The 20,351-nt window shown below is 41.5% G+C and overlaps 1 protein-coding gene and 2 long non-coding RNA genes across 12 annotated transcripts; 1 reads left to right on the top strand and 2 right to left on the bottom strand.

Annotated features, from left to right (window-relative positions):
* Positions 1-63: 63 nt before the first annotated feature.
* On the bottom strand, positions 64-8,583 carry LOC122531694 (probable serine/threonine-protein kinase DDB_G0267686). Of its 2 annotated transcripts, XM_043659815.1 has the most exons (9): positions 8,405-8,583; positions 8,015-8,211; positions 7,353-7,544; positions 7,028-7,279; positions 6,903-6,950; positions 2,770-6,845; positions 715-2,661; positions 398-514; positions 64-328 (listed from the first exon to the last, which is right to left on the bottom strand). In XM_043659815.1, exons 1-9 carry the CDS (start codon positions 8,422-8,424, stop codon positions 239-241), a joined length of 6,939 nt encoding a protein of 2,312 aa, XP_043515750.1. In that variant the 5' UTR covers positions 8,425-8,583; the 3' UTR covers positions 64-238. The 2 variants fall into 2 exon arrangements, with proteins under 2 accessions (XP_043515750.1, XP_043515749.1); XM_043659814.1 differs by having other exon boundaries at positions 715-6,845.
* Positions 8,584-8,889: 306 nt separating this feature from the next.
* LOC122531721 lies at positions 8,890-15,083 on the top strand. Of its 8 annotated transcripts, XR_006307368.1 has the most exons (9): positions 8,949-9,620; positions 9,721-10,039; positions 10,376-11,310; positions 11,428-11,606; positions 11,669-11,742; positions 11,906-12,133; positions 12,211-13,428; positions 13,558-13,965; positions 14,948-15,083. It is a non-coding gene; the product is annotated as an uncharacterized LOC122531721 (long non-coding RNA). The 8 variants fall into 8 exon arrangements; XR_006307364.1 differs by having other exon boundaries at positions 8,890-9,010; positions 9,079-9,620; positions 11,428-12,133; XR_006307367.1 differs by having other exon boundaries at positions 11,669-12,133.
* On the bottom strand, positions 14,907-16,662 carry LOC122531723. Of its 2 annotated transcripts, XR_006307370.1 has the most exons (3): positions 16,584-16,662; positions 16,091-16,463; positions 14,907-15,974 (listed from the first exon to the last, which is right to left on the bottom strand). It is a non-coding gene; the product is annotated as an uncharacterized LOC122531723 (long non-coding RNA). The 2 variants fall into 2 exon arrangements; XR_006307371.1 differs by having other exon boundaries at positions 16,091-16,587.
* Between the last annotated feature and the right edge of the window lie 3,689 nt (positions 16,663-20,351).

Below are 20,351 nucleotides of genomic sequence, written 5' to 3'. Positions count from 1 at the left end.
AACATATCATAATATATATATATATATGTATATATATATCAATATATATATATATGTATATATATATATATATCAATCTCTTTTAATTTAATCAATTACACAATTACCTATTTACATATTTACAATCGTCACAATAGATAATGAGACATTTTTCATACTTACATTATCCATATTGTATTATACATATTGTAATGATAATGTAAGTATGATACGTTAAACTACATTCGTACTTACATTATCATACATTCTTGTAATGAATCACTCCAGGAGGAGGTGGAGGAGGAGGAGGAGGAGGAACACTATTACCAAATTGACTTCCTTCCGATACCTAAGAACAATGTTTTCTGTTTAATCCGAATTCACAGAGAATACTATACGTTTTAATTATTAAACAAACCTGTGGTAAATGGCAGAGAGGATTCGTTGGATAGTTGGTCCTCTGTGTATAAGGTGCAGATTGATTTGCCTGCGATAAACCTGGTGGTATACCGTTTGGTGGCTTATACCCAGTGATCTAACAAAATAAGTATTCAACAATTATTCAACATTCAATTCCAATAGGCAAAACTTCTAATCCTTTGTGTTTTTAATTATTTTAATTATTTTAAAAGCTACATTTACATCTCTTGATTACAAATTTAGTATTATCAATGAAACATTGTTTCACAAACAATTTGAAAACAAAGGATTAGAGTGTCTAAAGAGTCCACATACTTTGTCGTTCATCTCTGGAAATATGGTACTTAAATTGAAGTTGGTTAAACTCGTGCCAGATGGATGGTGGCCCATAGTCATGTGATTGCCAGCGACGATTCCTCCTCTTGGCATGTTTGGATTCATTGGAAAACCGGCTGTTGCTACCGTTGGTACACCTTGAGGACCAGCTACCGATGGCGGCGGTGGCAAGCCATTTACCGCTTTAGTATACACATTCGCTTGCGGATGGTTCTGATAAAGGGGGCTAGCATGCGGTGGCGGCGGTGGTGGTAAAAATGTAGTAGAGTGATGATAATCCTCCAGTGGTGAATTGATACCAGACAAAGGAAACTCCAAATTCTGCATGGTTCCTGCATCCAGAGCTTTTCTCTTTCCTTTTTTGGCGTTCGTGGGATACGACCTCTTGTCGCAATTCTGGTGCTTGCCATAGTGTTGATGATTCTTTGCGTTCGTGTTCACGTTTGAAGCGGAGGTCGTCACGGTGGACGTGGATGACGAGGAGCTGGTCGAGGCAACGGTCACGTTCGACAACAGAAACGCATTCGCTTCCATGTAGTCAGTGTTATCGTGCAGTGGCATCATATAGCTGGTAGGTGTGTTCGATATACTGGTTATAAAATTCGAGGTGGGATAAATGTTGGTATTAGACGAATATGTGTACGAATTAAAGTTCTGATTCACCATTTGCCCGTAACCGCTACCGTCGTCCGCGTTTGAAAAGTAATTGAGGGGCATGACTGCATCGGCGGTGGGCAGGCTCGTTTGGAACTTATTTTGCGAGTAATTCGTAGAGAACTTAATCGAAGCGTGTTTGTCCTGATTCGTGTCATGCACGCTATTGTTAGTCCCTATTAATGCTTCAGCAGTGTAATTACTCTTACAATTCCTGCTTCTCCAATGAACATTATTCTGTTGATACTTTTGTTGCTGTTGTTGTTGCTGTTGCTGCTGCTGCTGTTGTTGTTGCTGTTGGTATCCCTGTTCAGGGAAGGTATGCCCAGACGATTTTTGTTCCTCGTGCCTCTGATGCAACTGATCATTACCTGATCCTTGTTTCCGGATATCCATCTGCCTCTTGCTATTTCCTCTAGGACTAGCATTGCTTTTTCTCTGATGCTTTCTAGCTTGTTGCTGTTGCTGTTGCTGTTGCTGCTGTTGTTGTTGCTGCTGCTGCTGTTGTTGATGTTGATGTGCATGGTGATGATGGTGGTGATGATGGTGATGATGCTGCTGATGATGTTGCTGATGAGACTTCTCAGCTTTCTCATGTTCCACTAATTGACTCACAGAGAGGAAAGAGGATCCGGCCGTTGGATGCTGAACAGTCTGGTTATTTAATACAGTATGAAAATCACGCCCCTCTTTATCCTTGATAGTATCTTTACTCTGATCAGATGGAACACCTCTCGAGGACACTTGACTAAACAAGAAGTTCTGTTTCTCGGGTATGTTGGTACCTAAATCTAGATCACCGACCAACGTTGGAAGACTAGAAGGAACGATGTGCTGATCTATACCCTTGACTGGTTGACCCTGTTCGACGTGAATGCTGGTTTTCGTGGGGGACCAAGGGAACGGTTGTTCCTCAGAGTAGAACACTTCCGAGGTCCTTTTCGGCTCGCTTTGCAATACCGGTAAATTGGAGAAACTGTGAGCCGCTACATCATAATTGTTATAAAACTGATTCGGCGTTCCCTGATTGTAGGATGGTGTCTGAGCAAACAGATTGTTCTGACAGAATTCCAGCTCCTTTCCAATCGGTGGTAAGATGATATCAGCAATGTTGGAGTTATGTTTGATCTCCGGTGTCATCATCCAATTTACAGGCGCTCTAACCGCGTGCTGCTGTTGATTCCCCTTCGACTTTGTCGCGCTTTGCTGCTGCCCATGCTTTCCATCGTTGTTGTAAGTAACGCTGTCATGTTGCAGAGGTGGAACCTGTCCCTGGACCAAGGACTGATACTTATTCTGACTTTGCTGCTGAGATTTGTCCGGATACTTGAAATTTGAGCTCGCATAAGTCTCGACGGAGTACTTCATTTGCGTGTTAACCTCGGACAAATCAAAGTTCACTTGAGAATCGTAATTAGACATTGGGTAAACTGTTTTATCTTGCTTTGCCCCCATTGGCTGATGATTTTTTGGCCCGTGCGGCTGTTGCTGCTGTTGCGACTGCTGCTCCATCCCAGGATACTCGTTCTGAATATACTTTGATTCCATTCCGTACTTGGACTTGTTTTTATTCTCCGTGTTGTATTTGTTGTAATCGTTATTGTTGTTGGAAGAGGTTTGATTCTGCATACGGCTCTGCTTGCCAGACGGCGGTGGAACGTTCGTCTGGATGTTCCTAGCTTTAGAAGGATCCACGAATGATTGCTTTTGCGTTTCCATTCCCGATTTCCCCATTCTTGGCTTGTCCATGTTAGCCATGGTGGAGTTCACGGAGAAAACGTCGTTGGTCAACACGTTGGAGAAATTTGGATTCTCCTTGTGAAGGGGAACGTAACTATAATTCTCACATATCGTTTTTCCCTCGGTGTTGTCCGTTTGGCTTGATCCTTGCTCAAACTGCACCAGATTATTGTTATTTCCTCCGCCAACAGGAGAGAAGGTCGTCCACGACAAAATGCTGAAATTAGAGGAATTATGAGCAACGGTGGTTGTCGATTTTGCATGATTCTCAGTGACAGTACTCTGCTCGTAGTTGGATGTAGCCACGAAGGACGTTGACTGTTGCGAGTAACGTGTAACAGGAGTATTCTGAATGAGAGGTTTGTTGTTTATGTTGTTGGAAGAAGTAGTGCTGATCTTCTTGGTATCCTTGTTGGAATAAGCGGAGTAACTCTGGGTCTCCTCCCTCTGGTTCTGATACATATTGTCGGTGCTCTGATTCAAGACACTCTGCTCAGGCTGACTGTTCATAGACTCCTTCACACCGTAGGGAAACGTTTGAGCAAACGGATCGACATCCATCTTCTTTGTCGAATTGTAATTGGCATCACGCCTGTGACCTTGTGGTTCTTGATCTTGGTCGACGACATTGTTACCGGAGGAATCAGCCTCCTTGTTCATTTTCGAGTAGCTACGTTGGAAGTGATCCTCGGACGAGTTTGATATCGGATCCTTCTGCGGCGGGTAATTCTGATTCCTGTTGGACGTGGTTGCGTTGCTGCTCCCTCCTGTCGAGTACGTGTCCTTTCGTGGCAGACTTTTATTCTGATCCACCGTGTAGTCATTGTGGGAGTTGTGAATGATGTGATCTTTCTCGTGAACGGACGTGTAACTCTGATGAGTATTCTGTTGGGTTGTTAGAACGTGACTGTCCTTAGGCTGCGACTCGTAAACAGTTTGCATGGCTTGAGAAGAGAGAATTGGCAGAGCCGCTTCTTTGGGTCGCATCGAGTACTCCTGTTGAATGTTCTGAGAGGAAGTGGGAAGAACTCTGTCTATGTGGCCGGTGTAGTTCAAACGATTATTGGGAACTATGTTGGAATCCACCAGGGGATCCTTCCCGTGAACACCGTAAGCACCAACGCGAGAGCTATGAGATTCTTTATCCTTCATCTGAGAAGTGTAATTCATTTGCATTGTTTGCAAAGGCAACGACGACGTATTCGTCGTTGTATTGCTGTTTGACAAATGAGAAATCAGAGACGCTTGGGACACATCGGGAACGACGTTCTGACCCAATCCAGACGGATTTGTTTCCTGAATCGTCGAGCTGGTGCAGTCGTTTGGATTCTGCTGCAGAGTGGTCAAATTGTTCTCAACGATGGTCGAGTAACTCGACAGAAAGTCCTGAGACGTGCTGTATCGAACGTTGGTGTCACAGCTTGAGGCTTGCACGGGACAATTATTCGGATCAGTTTTACTTGAAATGGACACCGCGTTGATCTGAGAGGCCGTGACGTTTTCGTTGGTAGCGTTTGCGATTGGATTTCGTAGATTTGTCGCGAGTTGTTGACTCGGGCAATTCTCTCCCGTTTCTGGAGCATTGATAATTGATGTGGTACCCGAGGTGCTTGAAATGGAATACAGAGTCGCGTTGGAGAACGAATTGGAAGGTGCAGATTTCTCCACAACGATCTTGTACGGCTCCCTAAGAGGCTCGTCGTTTACAACTTTGGGCAAAGCTTTCGTAGTCGTGGCACAGTCCACGGAAACCATGATGTTCGAGGACACTGTCTCGCTCGCTGGTGGATTCATCGACTTTTTCTCCTCGCATGTTACTTTCAGCCGTTTCTCGGCGATGGAGGAGTGAGGTGGCGACGCTGTCTTCAGCTTGAAACTATTCGGCTCCATCGCACCGATCTGCAGAAGCATGGGCGGAGTCTGGCTGTGATACTTGAAGTCCTCTTTCATCTCCTCCTCCAGAACCTCTGTTTTACCGTTCAGCGAAGACACCAATGGAAAAGCCATTAGGAACGCAGCTGTGGGAGATATGGACTCTGGATTGTGCGAACTGGAAGGTACCTGAAGGGATGCAAATATGTCGTTTGAAAGGTCAGAGTGAAGACCGTCGGCTCGGCTACCAATCGGTACGAAAGAATTCTCCGTGTTGTACGAGAGCGAAGATTTCGACGCTTCGTCCTTTGACGTTTTCACCAGCTTGGACTCGTCCTCCACTATACTGCCCGGCAGCAACGACGACGACGACGGCGCGGCGATGTCCGGAGTCTGAACCACGGCACTCGTTTCTGGCTTCAGTGTTGTTGTGGTGTTTGTATCTAAATTTAGAATGATCTTGTTATTTTCCAAGTTGGTTGCATGTTGGGCAATCTCTGACTCTTTCGGCGCCACCTGCAACAGATTGTCGAATTCTGTATCCAGGTTGCAAACATCCTTCATCTTTTTAGACGCCACCGAATTTTCAACCGCTTTTTCTACTTCTGTCAGAGTCGATTTAGAATCAGAGCGGTCGACGCTGTTGCCGGCCGACTTTTCCAGTGTACTATCTACGGGAATGTTAAAGTCAGTTTCAGAAGAAACGGAGACGCTTTCGTTGGAAGATTTCAAATGTTCGTCCGGGAAGGTAACTGGAGACGTTGTATTTGAAATTGACGAGTCCTGGCCTCCTTTCGTCTCGCACTGAATGCTGTCCGCTGACGTAAGAACGTCCACCGACTTTGCAGAGTCGGAAGCATCCTGCTGATCTGTACCAGTGGAACCTAGCAAGGCAGAGCATTCTACGTTCGTTTCACTATTTTCCTCCGACTCGTTCAGACCGTGACTTTTATCCTGTTCTTCGTTCGTTTCCTCGCCTATCTTTTCTATAACGTGCTTCAAACTTTCAATGGACTTGCAGGTCACAGCAAAGTCTGACTTCGACGCAGGTACAGTACTCGCTGGGCTGTGTTCACGGTTTTCGTTCATCTTTCGCTTCTTTTCACCAGGTTCATCCACGGATCCAGCTTCCGTGCTGATAGGACGTTTGAGTACAGTTTTCTGCGTAGAATTTGCATCCTCGGCATTTTTCACTGTTTTTTCTTTGTCATTCTTTTCGTCGATGGTTTCTACAGATTGCTGACTTTTCGAACTTTTCCCGTGACTTTTGTTGGCCTTCGACTTAACTTCCGTCTCTCTCTTCGATCCGTGCTCTTTGGATTTCTCCGCTTTCTCCTTGTGAACCGCCGGAATAGGAACTTTGTACGTCATCGTTGTTTTCGTCACTTCCTTGCCCTTGGGCAGAATGCCCTTGTGGCCGCCTATCTTCGTCGCATTGATTATGTTCTTCACATTGGATGCCCAATTCTGCGAGTCCACCACCATGTTCGCGCGAATGCTAGGGACCGTGTTGAGCGTGACCTTCTGAACCGTGTTGATCACAGCTTGGTTGCAAATGGAAACAACCGGATTCTGCACGCGATTCGTCAACGGCTGCATCACAATCATCTGATTCTGTTGGCCGTTGCCGAGAATTATAGGATTCGCAGGCTGCTGCTGAGTATTTACAATTATATTCGACGTCATCGGAGTTACCAAAGGCATTAATTTACCACCGGATAATATAAGGGTATTCGGTGTCAGATTAGTCACGGAATTATTTATACACGATGCCAATGATTTCTTTTCTTCCTTCTTCTTCGCTTTTCGTTTCACCTTTTTCTGAGATTCTACTTTTTGTAATGCTGAAACGTTATTCTATGTCAGTGAGAAAGTTCAATTTGTGATTCCTTTATACCTACCGTTGTTAGTCTTCTTACTCAATGGACAAGTGACTGTCGCCTCAGAACCTAATCAACAAAATAACGAGGCATATTTCAATAGCTCGGGGCAACTTGCAAAACTAGAATTAAGAAACAACATTTACTTGTATTCACTTGACAACGTTCTGGTTCTTTGGATCCTGCGTTCGATGCATTGTCTGCTGATTCTAAATTATCATCGTTGCTATTCGCAGAATTTACTTGATTCTCCTGATTTTCTATGGAACTGTTCACATCCTTGGGAACATTGTTACTTTCCACTGACTTTTTACTAGACGAATGAGAAGTAACTGATTTTCTCTTAGAAGGCACTTTCAGTTCTGCAGACTTTTCTCTCTTGCTTTCAAGATTTTTTACTGAAATCAAACCATCCTTGTAAACATCTAAATTCATTTCTCATCTATCGTCAATGCTCCTCGCTGTACTTACGTTCTTCTATTTTGCTAAAACACTTCTCCGCGTCCTCTACGTTGATTTTGTTCGACCATTTCAGGGGAGATAGTTTCTCAAGAGCTGGTTCTGCCGGAACAGAGATACCAGCCTCTCGCAGAAGGGTAGACAGCAATTGCGTACGAGAGAAAAGCTGAGTCACAAGTTTCTTCAAACGAGCCAATTCCTCCTCTGTCATGCAACACGCATTAAGAAAAAACAATAACCACGTCAATTACAAATGTTATTTGAGATAAAGATAAAAAATAAACAATCATTTTCACTAATTGATTATTTGCACTGAAGAACAACTTGGAAGAAGTTTATGCTGATAACTTTCAAATCAAATAAATCATTTTCAAATAACAAATTTTATTTGAACGAATTCGCTGAAATAGAACAACAAACAATCCAACAGCAAAAGATGAAGTGTAAATAATAGAATCAGAAACTATTTGAGAGATTATTTGTAGAAATAAATATAAAATGAAACAATTTATTACTTTGTTCGACAGTCGAATAATGAAATAATAATAAATTATTTTAATAGAATTATTTCGAGATTGTATCAAACCAAGATATAAATAATCATATCTCAGGTATTGGGAAATGTCTTTGCCTGGGGACAAGTTACCAGACAATTGTCAAAAAAACTCGCTTACTATGAGCCTCAGAAGCATGGGCAGAGAACAACTCCTCTGTACGACTATGGAGGTCTTTGATGTACTTCGATGCGTGAATCAGGATGTCGACCTTGTTGCGTTTGCGACCCTCCTGATGTGGCGGCAAGAGGTCTGCCAGAGTTTTGAAGTAAGCGTTCATACGTTTTCTTCTGTCTCGCTCCCATGTTTTCGCTTTGCTAAGAAGACAAGTAGTTTCTTATTTTTTCTTTTTTTTTTTTTTTTTTTTTTTTTTTTTTTTTTTTTAATCTTTCAATGGAAACACGGTTGTTTGTTTTCGTCCAAGAGAAAATGACGCGAAATGAGAGATGCGAGATCTCTCAGAGGCGAGAAGGTTGGTTGAGGTTAGAAATCTGGTTAACAGGCTCTTACGTGTTCTCTTTTCGAGGCATAATTTATTATCCTCTTGGCATCGTTTCGCGTGAAGAACGCACCAGTGCGTCACTTGTAGCTGACATTACACACGTTCGTGGATTCCCGTCGGATTTTTGACATTTCAGCCCTTCAGCTGTTTCGGTCGCGGAATACGCGAAATAAAAACTGTCGACTAGCCCCGAATGGCAAAGTGATCATTTAAACCTGCCCGCCCTCTATCGATTTTCTTCATGCGTTCTGCATCTTCTGTATCAAATATCGGTATAGTAGATACCATTGTTTTCTTTCTTGTCAACAGTTGGTATGTTAAGAGGACTTGTCGATTTCTATCTTACCCTCGTGTACTCGAAAATTGTCGGTAAAATCACACGAATTTAGAAGTTTGCGATTTATAACAGACCTCGATGTATAGATAAACAGTTTATCGCACAGATATAATTCTTCCTATACGAACTATTGCCAATGTATTTTAGGATTTTTCAAACGAAATCTTTGACGAAAAGGACATCTATTGGAATTATCTCAATCTTTAATCAAATTAATTTAATCAGTCAACGGATAGTAATCTCTCTCATTTTAGTTTTCATCGAGCGAGTTTTGTCGGTCAGTAGCCTGCAAGATACACATGCACATGTAAGTGCATTCTCATCAACCTGGTATTTTGTTGACAGGAGGCGCTAACAGATTGTGCAATCTCGATGCGTTCGCCGGACGGCGGAATAATCCTGAAGATGCGTCCGAAGCAGAATTGCACGTAGCCACAATGCGAAACGCATTCGAATGTCAACACGTGAGAGACAGGCGGACAGACAGATAGACAGAGAGAGAAAGAGAAAGAGAGAGCCTTGAAACGGTCAACAATGCAAATCGCCAATGATAAGTGTGAATAAATGCGGAATAAATGTAGCTGCGGTGTGAAACTTTAAAAAAAAGCGATTAATAATAACGCGGAAGGTGGGACAGAAATAACGTACGCGAGGAATAATTTTTGCGCCGTTGGTATAGCAAGTGTTGGTATAGCGCCGCGGTCGTTTCTACAAGCAAACGTGGCAGCGTAAATATTTCGAAAAATTGAAGACGCGAAATCTCGAGACAAGAACCAGAGTTGAGTAAAACGTAATACGAATAACGATTAATGATTAACGTGGAATTATCATAATTAGAAAAATCGTTGATTAATGAATGAAGGAAGTAATCAAAATCCAAGGATTAGGTTAGAGATTAATTTCATAGTCATTAATCAATGACTATATTTTTTATTACGATTGTAGCAGTAGTTTATTTTCATCAATAACACGACGTATATTTTGCAGGAACTTCATATTTGTGCACGATTCTACAATTTTATTAGCACCTGGCCCGAATATTCCAAAAAATTAGCGAAAGTTTCATTTGTATAGTTTTCGAATCGTTAATTGGCACGATTTTCCGCATGACTCGACGAAGATGAAGATAAACTTGCCGAACGATTAAAGTTTTCAGATTCCTCACGATGTAGACTTGTTTTTACATCAAAGACACATCAGATACAAGAATTACAAACAAATTATTATAAATTCAATACGATACGGATACTGCTATACAGCGAAACAGTATACGTAGATATTTCCTCTAATGTTGGTCAACTAAACTGTAAGTGATTTCCAATAATAACATTTAGTTACATCAACGTATAATCTACATGATTAACGTTCGAGCGTGTTATAGCAACGTGAAAAATACAGATCTCTTATAATTAAGAGATAATTTAAAAATCATCGATTAATGATTGAGAAAAGTGAATCAAAAGTTTGCCAAGATTAACTTTCACTAACGACTAATCGATCAATGTTCACGATTACTGTAATTACATTTAACAATTGTTTAATTAAATTACCAAAGTTTGCCGATTTGTTTTAACAGTGATTGTGATCGATTAATTATTGCGATTGGCAATTGCGCGTGATTACATTTAGTAATTGATTGCAGAAGTGATTGCAAAGTGACTGATTGCTGCCGAACTGCTGCCAGAGGACGTAGCCGGACCTGTCTCGCGGCATACATGTCTTTTCCACTTTCATCGGCGCGGCTGAAACGGTCTCTGCGCGCGCCATTTATTTGGCAACGCCGCGCCGCCGCATATTTCACTGTCAGCCTGTTTACAATAAAATTAACTCCTGCTCGTAAGGAGTAAACAGAACACGAGATTTCGCTGGAAGGGACGAAAGGGAAGAGGAGAGAGATTCAGCGAAATGGGAGAGATTTGGACGCCATTGCCCTCACGCGCTTTATCCGAGAAAGTTAAAGCGCAGCCAGCCTCTGCACTCGAGCATGTCAAACAAACAAACGCGCAATCAACTTGATCAAACACATCGCACGGTATCTGAAAGAAATTTTCCAACAATGTTGCAGAGTAGCCTCTGAAGATTAGCAAGCCACACGGTATCGCTACATGTTGATAGAGTAGCTGATATGAAACTTAATTAAGTCGATTGGTAAACAACGCTGGAAACGCTCCTCTCGTATCCAGCACGCAGGTCAGAAGAGAAATAAAGAAAGAAAAAGGAAAAAAAGAAGAAGAAGACGAAGAGGAGAAAACAGGACGTGATTTACATCGGATGCGTAAGTCTAGACGCTAGGTTGAAACCAGAAGACGGCTATTAACCGAGGCTGGATTGGATCACCTCGATGGCTAGGGGGAATATGTATGTACAGCTGGCAGCGAAGAATCGCGATTCGCAATTATTCAACGGTTAATCATCGTGGCGGCGTTTATACGCACGGCCCCGTGCGAAACTCTGCAGCGTAGCGCGTGCGGCACTAATTAATGATTTAAGCAGCACCGAGTTTCGCGTGTACGCACTCTCACGCGTCTACGTTTACGCTGGGCTGTCTCCAGGGGCCCGTGGCCAAGGAATGCGCCGGTATAATTACGTTCTCCTCCCGTGAGAATCATTTACGCAATTAACGGGCTCGCCTTTCAGGAAGCGCCCGCGTTTTCTCTTATTTCGCACTAACTTTGTCTGCCTTTGCATTTATAGATCACGGTAACAACTGCGTTGGATCTTCTTATCTGTCTGGGCTCTGTGCACTACGTACGCAGGTGTATTGTGCGTGTCTTGTCTTTCGACGACTGCGTGGAGCGCAGAAAGAGGAAACAGAGCGGCGGGAGTTCATCGACGGCCTTGAGCGATCGATATCGTATAGAATTCAGTCGCAGGTATGACGTCTACTCCTTGGTGTTTCGTCGATGGATCCTAAAGGATAAGTTTAAGTTTTCAGCTGCTGCCGGACACTGTAGACACTTGGATGCCGTGGCGTCCTACACTCGTCCGTGCCAAGATTCAATTGTGCCGGTAATTATGAAAGGAATTTAAAGAAAATGAGTCCATCAGTTATCTCGCGTCGCATTCTTTTAGAATAAACTAATCTGATGTAATTTCTGAGAAGCTGTGATGGTTGAACCATTGAATCGAGTTGGTTGTTTCACAGTATAAAAATATTTTTTAATCCACTCAGACGCAGACCTTTAAATATCTCGAAACGAGAAATATATGACTTGGGCCACTTTCATAATCACTGGCACAATTGGCATCCAGATGTTGCGAAACTCAAATTTCAGTGGCGCCTCTGCTGTTGGCTTCCACGCAAGATGCAAGTTCATTTCGTCTATTGTTACAAGTTGAACGTCACAAGAATCAACGAAATGAAACAAGACTGAATGATTCCGCTTGCCCATTTCTACGAGTATTTATACAAAAGCCAAGAACCTTGTTATAACTCTTATAGCTTGACTGAACAATGCGATCAACTGTTTGTTAAAGTATCCTCTGTTTCAGAGTAACAATGTGATTCACGACACTGCCACGCTGCGTTAAACTCTCCGCGTCATAGCGTACCAGAAAGTGCTGAGAGAAAACAGAAAAAGAAAAAAACGAATTCGCGAATTCGTTGCTTAAAGACACGGTAAAGAGGGTGAAAGACGAAAAGGGAATGACGCGGCGACAAAAGCCGATAAGGGGGAGGCGGCGGTGTCGGTGACGACAAGAAGAAAAATTCGTGGCGTGGTGTGTCTGTAGGATTTCGCGTGGGTGGCGAGAGAGAACGGCGAAGCGAGGCCAGGCCGACACCGGGTATTGATTACGGAGCGGAGAGACCGCACCCTCTGCCACCCTCCGCCGGCCACAAGGGGTTGGCCAACCGCCGCCGCGACACACGCCGCATCGAGAGAGAAATCCTGCGCAGTCGTCGTCCCTGAATCTCTGCTCAGGCTCCGACCGATCAATTCCGGCCGTTCTCATCGAGATTTTCAACGTTTTCAAACGACAGGCTGCCGTCTCTTTGTCGACCCCTTGAATTAACTTTTTACAATTAACCGAGACTTCTTAATCCAGTTATTGAAATTTTTGTTTTTTGTTCTAGGAAGCTGAAATTTTCTAGGAATGAAACGAAGGTTTCTTGTTGATCCGGTTGTTGGCTGATGGATTGAAATTTGTTGTTTCACTTCTTTTTTTTCTTTATAAGAAGCTGAAATTTTCTATAAACGCACGTGAGAATTTGCGTGGCCCATAAAATGAAGGATGCACCATGTTTCATGGAAGAAAAGGGAAGCAACAGCTCTCTGAATCGAGGACGTCGGTCCAATCGGAGCATTGCTCTCCGTCTGTGCAGATAATGCCGGAGTACACTGCGCAACATCCCCTCTGGACCAACCCTCGACTACGCAAAATGGCGGAAATTCGACGTTTCCCTTCGTCGAAGTCTCCACGCAGAATAATTCTGAGAAAGCTTGAAAAAAATAGAACCAAACATCTGTGACACATGCAATCTACCAAACTCCATTGAACACGTATTAACAGCTTGTCCCACATAAAGAAGATAGAAGGAAACAACGCACAATCTTTACAAGCTCACTCAGAATTCTGCGAAAAGATCCTGGAAAAAATCTTAGACTCTCTGAAGGTTACGACCTCCTGTTATAAATCTACCATGGTCACTAATAACCCAAGAAACTGGATGTGACCATAAACGCTTAATTACAGGTAAATAAATGTAAAGCTTGAAAAAGATAGAGATTGATCCAATGCAAGGATCAATGATCTCTCGCCACTTCTATTTCATTTGTACTTGTAACATTTGGATCTCTGCTGAAAATGCGCTTTCAATTTCAGAAACGTTGTAACGCTGGAACATCCTGGTTTGGTCGACGAGCGCAACCTTGCAAGACCCCAACGAATCGGTCCGAAGCAAACAATTCCCTAGAACCACGTATACATAATTCGCAATTGACGTTTGTCGTATTAATAATTAATGTTCTCCCCTCTCGGTTGCTCGGTGTCCCATCTTCCTCCTCTCTTTCTGTCCTTTTTCCTCGTTTTCTCTTTGCCGATGCTGAAAAAACACGCATCGGTTACCAAGCGTCTTAGACCGACTGCGGCGTCGCATCGGCAGGGAAATGTAAATAGGAAACTCGAGGACGAAGAAAATGGAAATGGAAATGTATATAATAAGGCTGTGCCCATTTTTTCTTTTCGCAACATAACGCAAGGCTCGGCGCCAAATGGAAATTACTCTGAAACGTAAGGCTGCGTTTTTCAACTGACGCAAAGAAAGATTCTCTATGAGCAAGGTCCTCCTTGACGGATTAAGCCACGCACGTACGCTCTCTCTTCTCTCCTTTCCGTGGATCGTCGCGGTCCCCGTCCTTGGCCAGCCTTCGAGGGAACGCACTGTCTGTCGAGACCTCGCGACACCTCTACGAACGCTTGTTTAAACAATCAATCCATGGGCGTTCGCCGTGCTGGCATTTCATCCTTGCAAACCTGCACGTGCAACGCTATTGCGTTCCACAGCCTTGCACAGTCTACCAGCGAATTTCTAGTCTACAAGACACTGAACCAAAAAAGAATCGTTTCTATCCTTAAAAAAAAAAAGAAAAAAAAACGCAAGGATGAAATTATAAATTTGTAAATAAGTTTCGATTATCTCGGATAGATGTCGCGCTGGCTTCTTTGAATTTTATTCTTCGGTTTTAATTCTCGTAGACTGGCTTGTGCAACGACGTTGACGAATGTTCATCACGCATAGAACGCGTCTCTATAAAAAGACCAGACAGCGACGATTTAATCGGCCGATCACGTCTTCTTCGTAACTTTGTTGCAAGCAGCCGGAAGTCGGAGAGAAATTCCACCGAGGGGAGACTCGTTCACTAAGAATACCGTTCGAGCTACCTACCGTTCATTTTCCTATCGACCATTTTACACTTCTTACTCTGCTCAAAAAAGATTCAATTTCTCACCTTTCTCTCTCTCTCTCTCTCTCTCCAATTCGTACATCCAATGTTTGATCAATTGTGCAATATCTCGAAACGTGACGAACGTTGTACGTTCTGAAAAAATTTGTAGATATGAATGTTGAAAGGATGTAGAAATATTTAAAAAAAAAAGTGTGGATACAAATGATAAAAAGGTGTAAAAATATTTAAAAAAAAGAATGTATAAATATAAATAATAAAAAGGTGTAGAAATGTTTTAACATTTATTGTCGTTTTGCTGTTTCCAGTTTGGACCGGCCAAGGGAATTCCACGGTTAACCTGCTTTTCCAATTGAAAATGAGGTCAGCCCATAGTTAACAAGGTCCCACGGTGTTGGAGTGATTTGAGTCACGTTTCACGCCGCTTAACCATTTAAGCGCGGCTGCTGTCTTTACGGTCGGCTGAAATCGAGCGGATCTATGGAAAACGATGAGTTGGCTCGTGTCACGGGATGTACCATAGATGAGAAACGTCTAGGACGTTATGTCAACGCAGCGAGTGACCCTTGGTGACGTCAGCCTGCTAGTGGCCTCTGTGGACTAATATGGCCAGACCGGTCGGTCCCTCGGGGCCTGCTCGTGTAGGTAGCCTCGCAAATGCGACTACAGCCATGATGCTACAGCTCCTGTCAGTATATCATTATTATATCAACTGGATTTTCGATTGTCAACGATCGTCAGACGCTTCCACGATAAGGCCCATTTGTAGTATTTTTATACTACAATGTAGTATCTTTACACTACATTGACGAGCCGCATATGAATCGAGCAGAGAGCACCGTCTTGATGAATAGTATCGATAGTGTTCCATTATTGCTATTCGCTGGTGTGTAGTGGGTAATTTTGATTATAAGGAAATGCCGGATTGTAAAGAATATACAATCATACACTTGTACAATACGGTATTTATACAAAAAGCGCTGCAGTTCGTTCGACTGTAGTTGATTTAATTGTGATTTAATAACCTCGCCTGGGGTTTGGTGACTCTTTAACCTGCATAAAAAGATTTGTGGATGCTTCTCAGGAGAGGTAGTGTGATTGTATGGTTACTGGTGTGAGCAAGGAAACCTGCATATCTTTGGGCTCGTCTGTACTTTCGAGTGTTGTTTATAGTCTACAGATCCTTATTCCTTCTATCTGAGGATCTAGGATTTGCCAGGTCCTAGAAGGTCGGAGAATCCTCTGTATCTGTTTCATGATCGACCTCCAATGTGAATTTTATTGTATAATACTATCGACTTTCTTTACAGAATGTAATGAAAAGATATAGCTCATCTGTAATATAAATGTAGTTTCTTAAGAAGGAGCTATGATTTTACGTTTAAATCTGCTTTCAGGATACACGTCGAATTTAAGTTTCACATAAATTACAAAACTCACATTACACTTACGTTTCAGTTAAAGCTGTTGCTTACGAGACTATATATCTATTATTTTTGTTCGCATTATTTGGATGTCTACAGTTTATGTTTCAATGATAAATAGTAGAACAATTATTTCAAATCAGATTACCAGAAAGGCTCCAAGTTTTATTACATTTACATGCAATTTATATGACTGAATTTTAAATTTTAAATCTATTTCTTTTTTTTTTACCCACATTTTACAAACGATTTGCAATGATATTTCTTGAAAAATATTTTCTCATATTTAACAAGCAATCAAATGAAAAAAAGTTCCTCTTCTGTTCTTTCCTATCCAATTATTGAAACACAAGGTTGGTAATTGGTAATTTATCGACATGTAAAGTGGAATCTATAGATTCTGAAAATGCAATAAAAGAAAAAAGGATATTTTTCGAGAAATGAAAAGAATTTTCAACAATTCTTCGATTACACTCGACCTCGTTGGTTCTATTATACTTCCAAATTCAGATTCCTTCACCCGACGCCATGTTGGAATGCTCTCTACGAACGAAGTTACCACACAGAATCCAATGAGTCGGGGAAAATGCAAATGAATTTTTTCCACCGTTGATCACCCGACACATCGGTGCAAGTCAAACAAAACCAGTCCGGGCATAAATCAATAGCAATCTTCTAAAACCTGTTGCACTATTGCTTCCCGAGTATCGATTAACACGAGACCATATATCATTCGCTCGACTCGTTTGTCCCTCGTAAAAATACTATGCAAATACCAAGTTGCCTGCCTAACGTCGTACGACGCGTTGCCCCCGTTACAATTCCGGAACACGTTGCAAATCTGTTTTATCCACGATCGATCCACCTTACCCTATTGACTTACAATCCCTTCGGTAATTAAGTCGGTATTAGATATTCGTAACATCGTGTCAGATACATCTGACTATCTGCAATATCTGTTGTATCGAATTCATTATCGAACTACGTCCGTCCAGACAAGATTTAAATTATAGTAAGATCTAGCTGTAGTTGCGACGATTATATTAATTTGAAAGCAACTCACAACTCGCGGACCGCGGGAGTTTTGAAATTTTAAATTCTCTTTGTTTACGAAATTATATTTATTATATTATATATTATATTGTATTATCAATTACATTATTACAGTATTACTAAAAGTACGTGAAAATAGCACAGAAGGTACTATTTTAGTATCTATAACTCTTTCTTTGCTAAATATACTATTATATACATTTCTTTGCTATATATATATTTTTTTTAACAGAATGGAAGGATTTGTTTATTTATACAATGGAAGGAGAAAGATTCGGGAGAAAGAAATTATTTCGGTTCATGAATCTCTCACTGACTGTTTAGAAATGTATTTCTTTAAATAGTATTTGCATGTTGAAATTAACTTGATTAAAAATACATGAAAATAGCATAGTATCTATATTTCCCTTTTTACAATTTTTTTTTTATTTAGCATTTGTTTACGCGATGGGGGAGAGAAATTACTATACTAATAAAAATCTAAATTAAGCATTCGTTCATTGTCTGTAATAGCGGTAATAACATGAATATTTTATGTGAAATGGAATAGATGGTCAACAAGAAACGAGAGTTCCTCATGGAACATTAATTTACGTCCGACGTAAATAATTCGTGGAACGCGTAATATCAGTGGATCATGGAGAAACGAACGGGATCATTAACGAGTTCGGTTTTGATTCGACAGAGGGAAGGTCTGTAATGGTGGATAATGGCGTACTAAGTCGACAAACTGTTACTTAGACCGTTACTAATTAATAACACATTGACTTATCGATCGGTTAATCGATTCCGTGGAAATGTTTACTGGAATTGTTCTTATATTTTCGTCACAGTTGACCGAAAGAAATTTATATTACCTCGTAGTCGTGAACTGTGAAACTTCTCTGGAATTTCTATTTCAAGGCGTGTTATAGACAAGATATCTCGCGTCGCAAAATCGTTCGTCGTGTACAACCCAACTCAGAAAACCTCAAATACTATATTTGTTTAGTGAAAATAATAAAATAATAAATATAGATTAGAAATTATATGCAATAAATACAATACATGCAATGTAATTAAATACAATAAGTATTAAAACATACTTTATAGAATAAAGACTGTTAATAAATTATATTATAAATATATTAATAAATTATATTATATTATACGTTTATTATGCTACTTAAATTAAACTAAATAGATTTATTTGTATTTAATTTTAAATTAAAGTTGAATACAATACATACTGTATAATCACATATGTACCTACCTACTTTATACTTAACTATACTCAGTATATTTACCTTATTATACTTCACTAATTGTAAGTTCATTATACTTAATAAAGTATTATACTTTATTATACTTTACTATACTTACCATATTTATCCTATTATACTTTATTATATTACATTAACATATTAGTATATTATTATTGTATGTGCATTACGTTACACTGTATTATAAAATACGTACACACAATAATCCACGATAAATACTGAATATTAAAATATTCCTGTATATTAAAACTTTCGAGCGGGAGTAAAATATCCGTGTCGTAAAATATTCACGAGGTGCTACGAACGAGACACGTTGTCCATAACCACGAAGAGATTAAGATCCCTCGTATTAATAAATACTCAAATTAATTAATTCGCATGTACATAAAGAAACGTGCGAATTATTTCATCACAAATCACAAATGACATCGAGATACCGCAGGAACGATTTTGCGACGCGAGAGATATTTCTATCATTCACAAAAATGAACGAATTGCATACGCAAGATTCTCCGTTGTACGAAACAGAGAAGAGTAAGAATATTCCCTAGCTTTGTTTCTTGCTCCCTGCCCCCCTTCGCCGGCCAATTTTAAGGTTGGCAAAGCTTTCCACCGTTTTATCAGGGCCGTCAATACGTTACAGCGGCTAGCCAAAGAAAGATAGGGTGTTTACGTGGTGTTACGCGACGAACCGTGACAACCCGGCGCTGCTTCGATTGGCAAACACTCGGCTTGATAACCTCTCAACGAGTCGGCCCCGCGATCCGAACTGGGAGTCTATGTTCGTGCCTGCGACGTATGTATTTATAAACCTGATTCACATGTCCAGCCGTCTCGCGACATCGAATCCTTGAATCGCGCGGATCGCGGTGCCGGTTGCTATGCCGGAATGACGATCGTCCACAACTGGAATCTGTTTCTTCGTTGACATAGTTAGACTTTGCTACGATTTAACATGATACGATTCTCAATTCATTTTTTTCTCCCTTTTTTTTTTTCTTTTGTTTTAAGATCCTTCAAAATCTGCATCGTGGAAAGTAATGCGATTCCACGTTATACGTCGAACGAGAAGTGTCAGATCTAGGTTTCGACGAATCTAAATACGCAACATGCTCAGCCTAATCTACGATAACCCTGGATAAAACCAACCATGGATAAATCACACGAGTCTCTGTTGCACAACTGACAATCAGTTCGCTCGACGGCTCGTATTTCGGACAAAGATCTCGAACTTGAGAGTAGAGCAGACAAAAGGTTATCAATGGACGAACTGGTCCGAGTGGAATCGAGGTCCGCTCGAGTTTCGTCAGGCGACCGGAAGGGGTCAGTTCGACTACGACTAGTCCCCCCACCCTGATCCTATAGGAAATCACCTATTGTCACCTCACCGACGAGCGACTAATGGGATGCCGGACCAGAGGGAAAAACATCACGACGCTGCCGTCGCCATTAACTGCGATTTGAAAGTAAGAAGTGTACGAGCAGAACGGAAGCAAGTGGCCGCCCGGCTGCCGATGAATATGTAGGTTGGCCCCCCCCCGACCTCGTGCCTCCGTGTGCGTGTTGTGTACACGGCCAGTCTCTGTTCTGCGTTCACGCACAAGGATGATCCGTCGATAACGAGGCTCTCGATTAACCTTTTATCTCGCCTGGTCATCGTAATATTCCGCGCACGAGGTCCTCTTTTATGCGAAAAACGGAATTTAATGGGACGATACTCCCTCTCCCCCGGGTTTAATTGCTGGCGAAATTATAGGTGTTCTTGCTGCGTGTGGTTTGTCCGGACAAAACGGCGGGGCAGTGAAAGAGGGAGAGGGGGAAATAAAGGTGGCTGCACCGCGCGATCTTGAACCGGCGAGCGGCTTAACCTCTTACGCTGGAATGACTTGCCACGCTTGTCAAGAATTTTTTGTCCCCAAAATTGCAATATTTTCTTAGTTTTAAGTATAACCCAGGCAAAACAAGTAATAAAT

The sequence above is a fragment of the Frieseomelitta varia genome, unplaced genomic scaffold, assembly GCF_011392965.1.
Source record: "Frieseomelitta varia isolate USP_RPSP 00005682 unplaced genomic scaffold, Fvar_1.2 scaffold_412, whole genome shotgun sequence".
In the NCBI taxonomy this organism is placed as follows: domain Eukaryota; kingdom Metazoa; phylum Arthropoda; class Insecta; order Hymenoptera; family Apidae; genus Frieseomelitta; species Frieseomelitta varia.
Note: the sequence above shows the minus strand (reverse complement) of the source record. Positions and strands in the feature narration are given on the sequence as shown.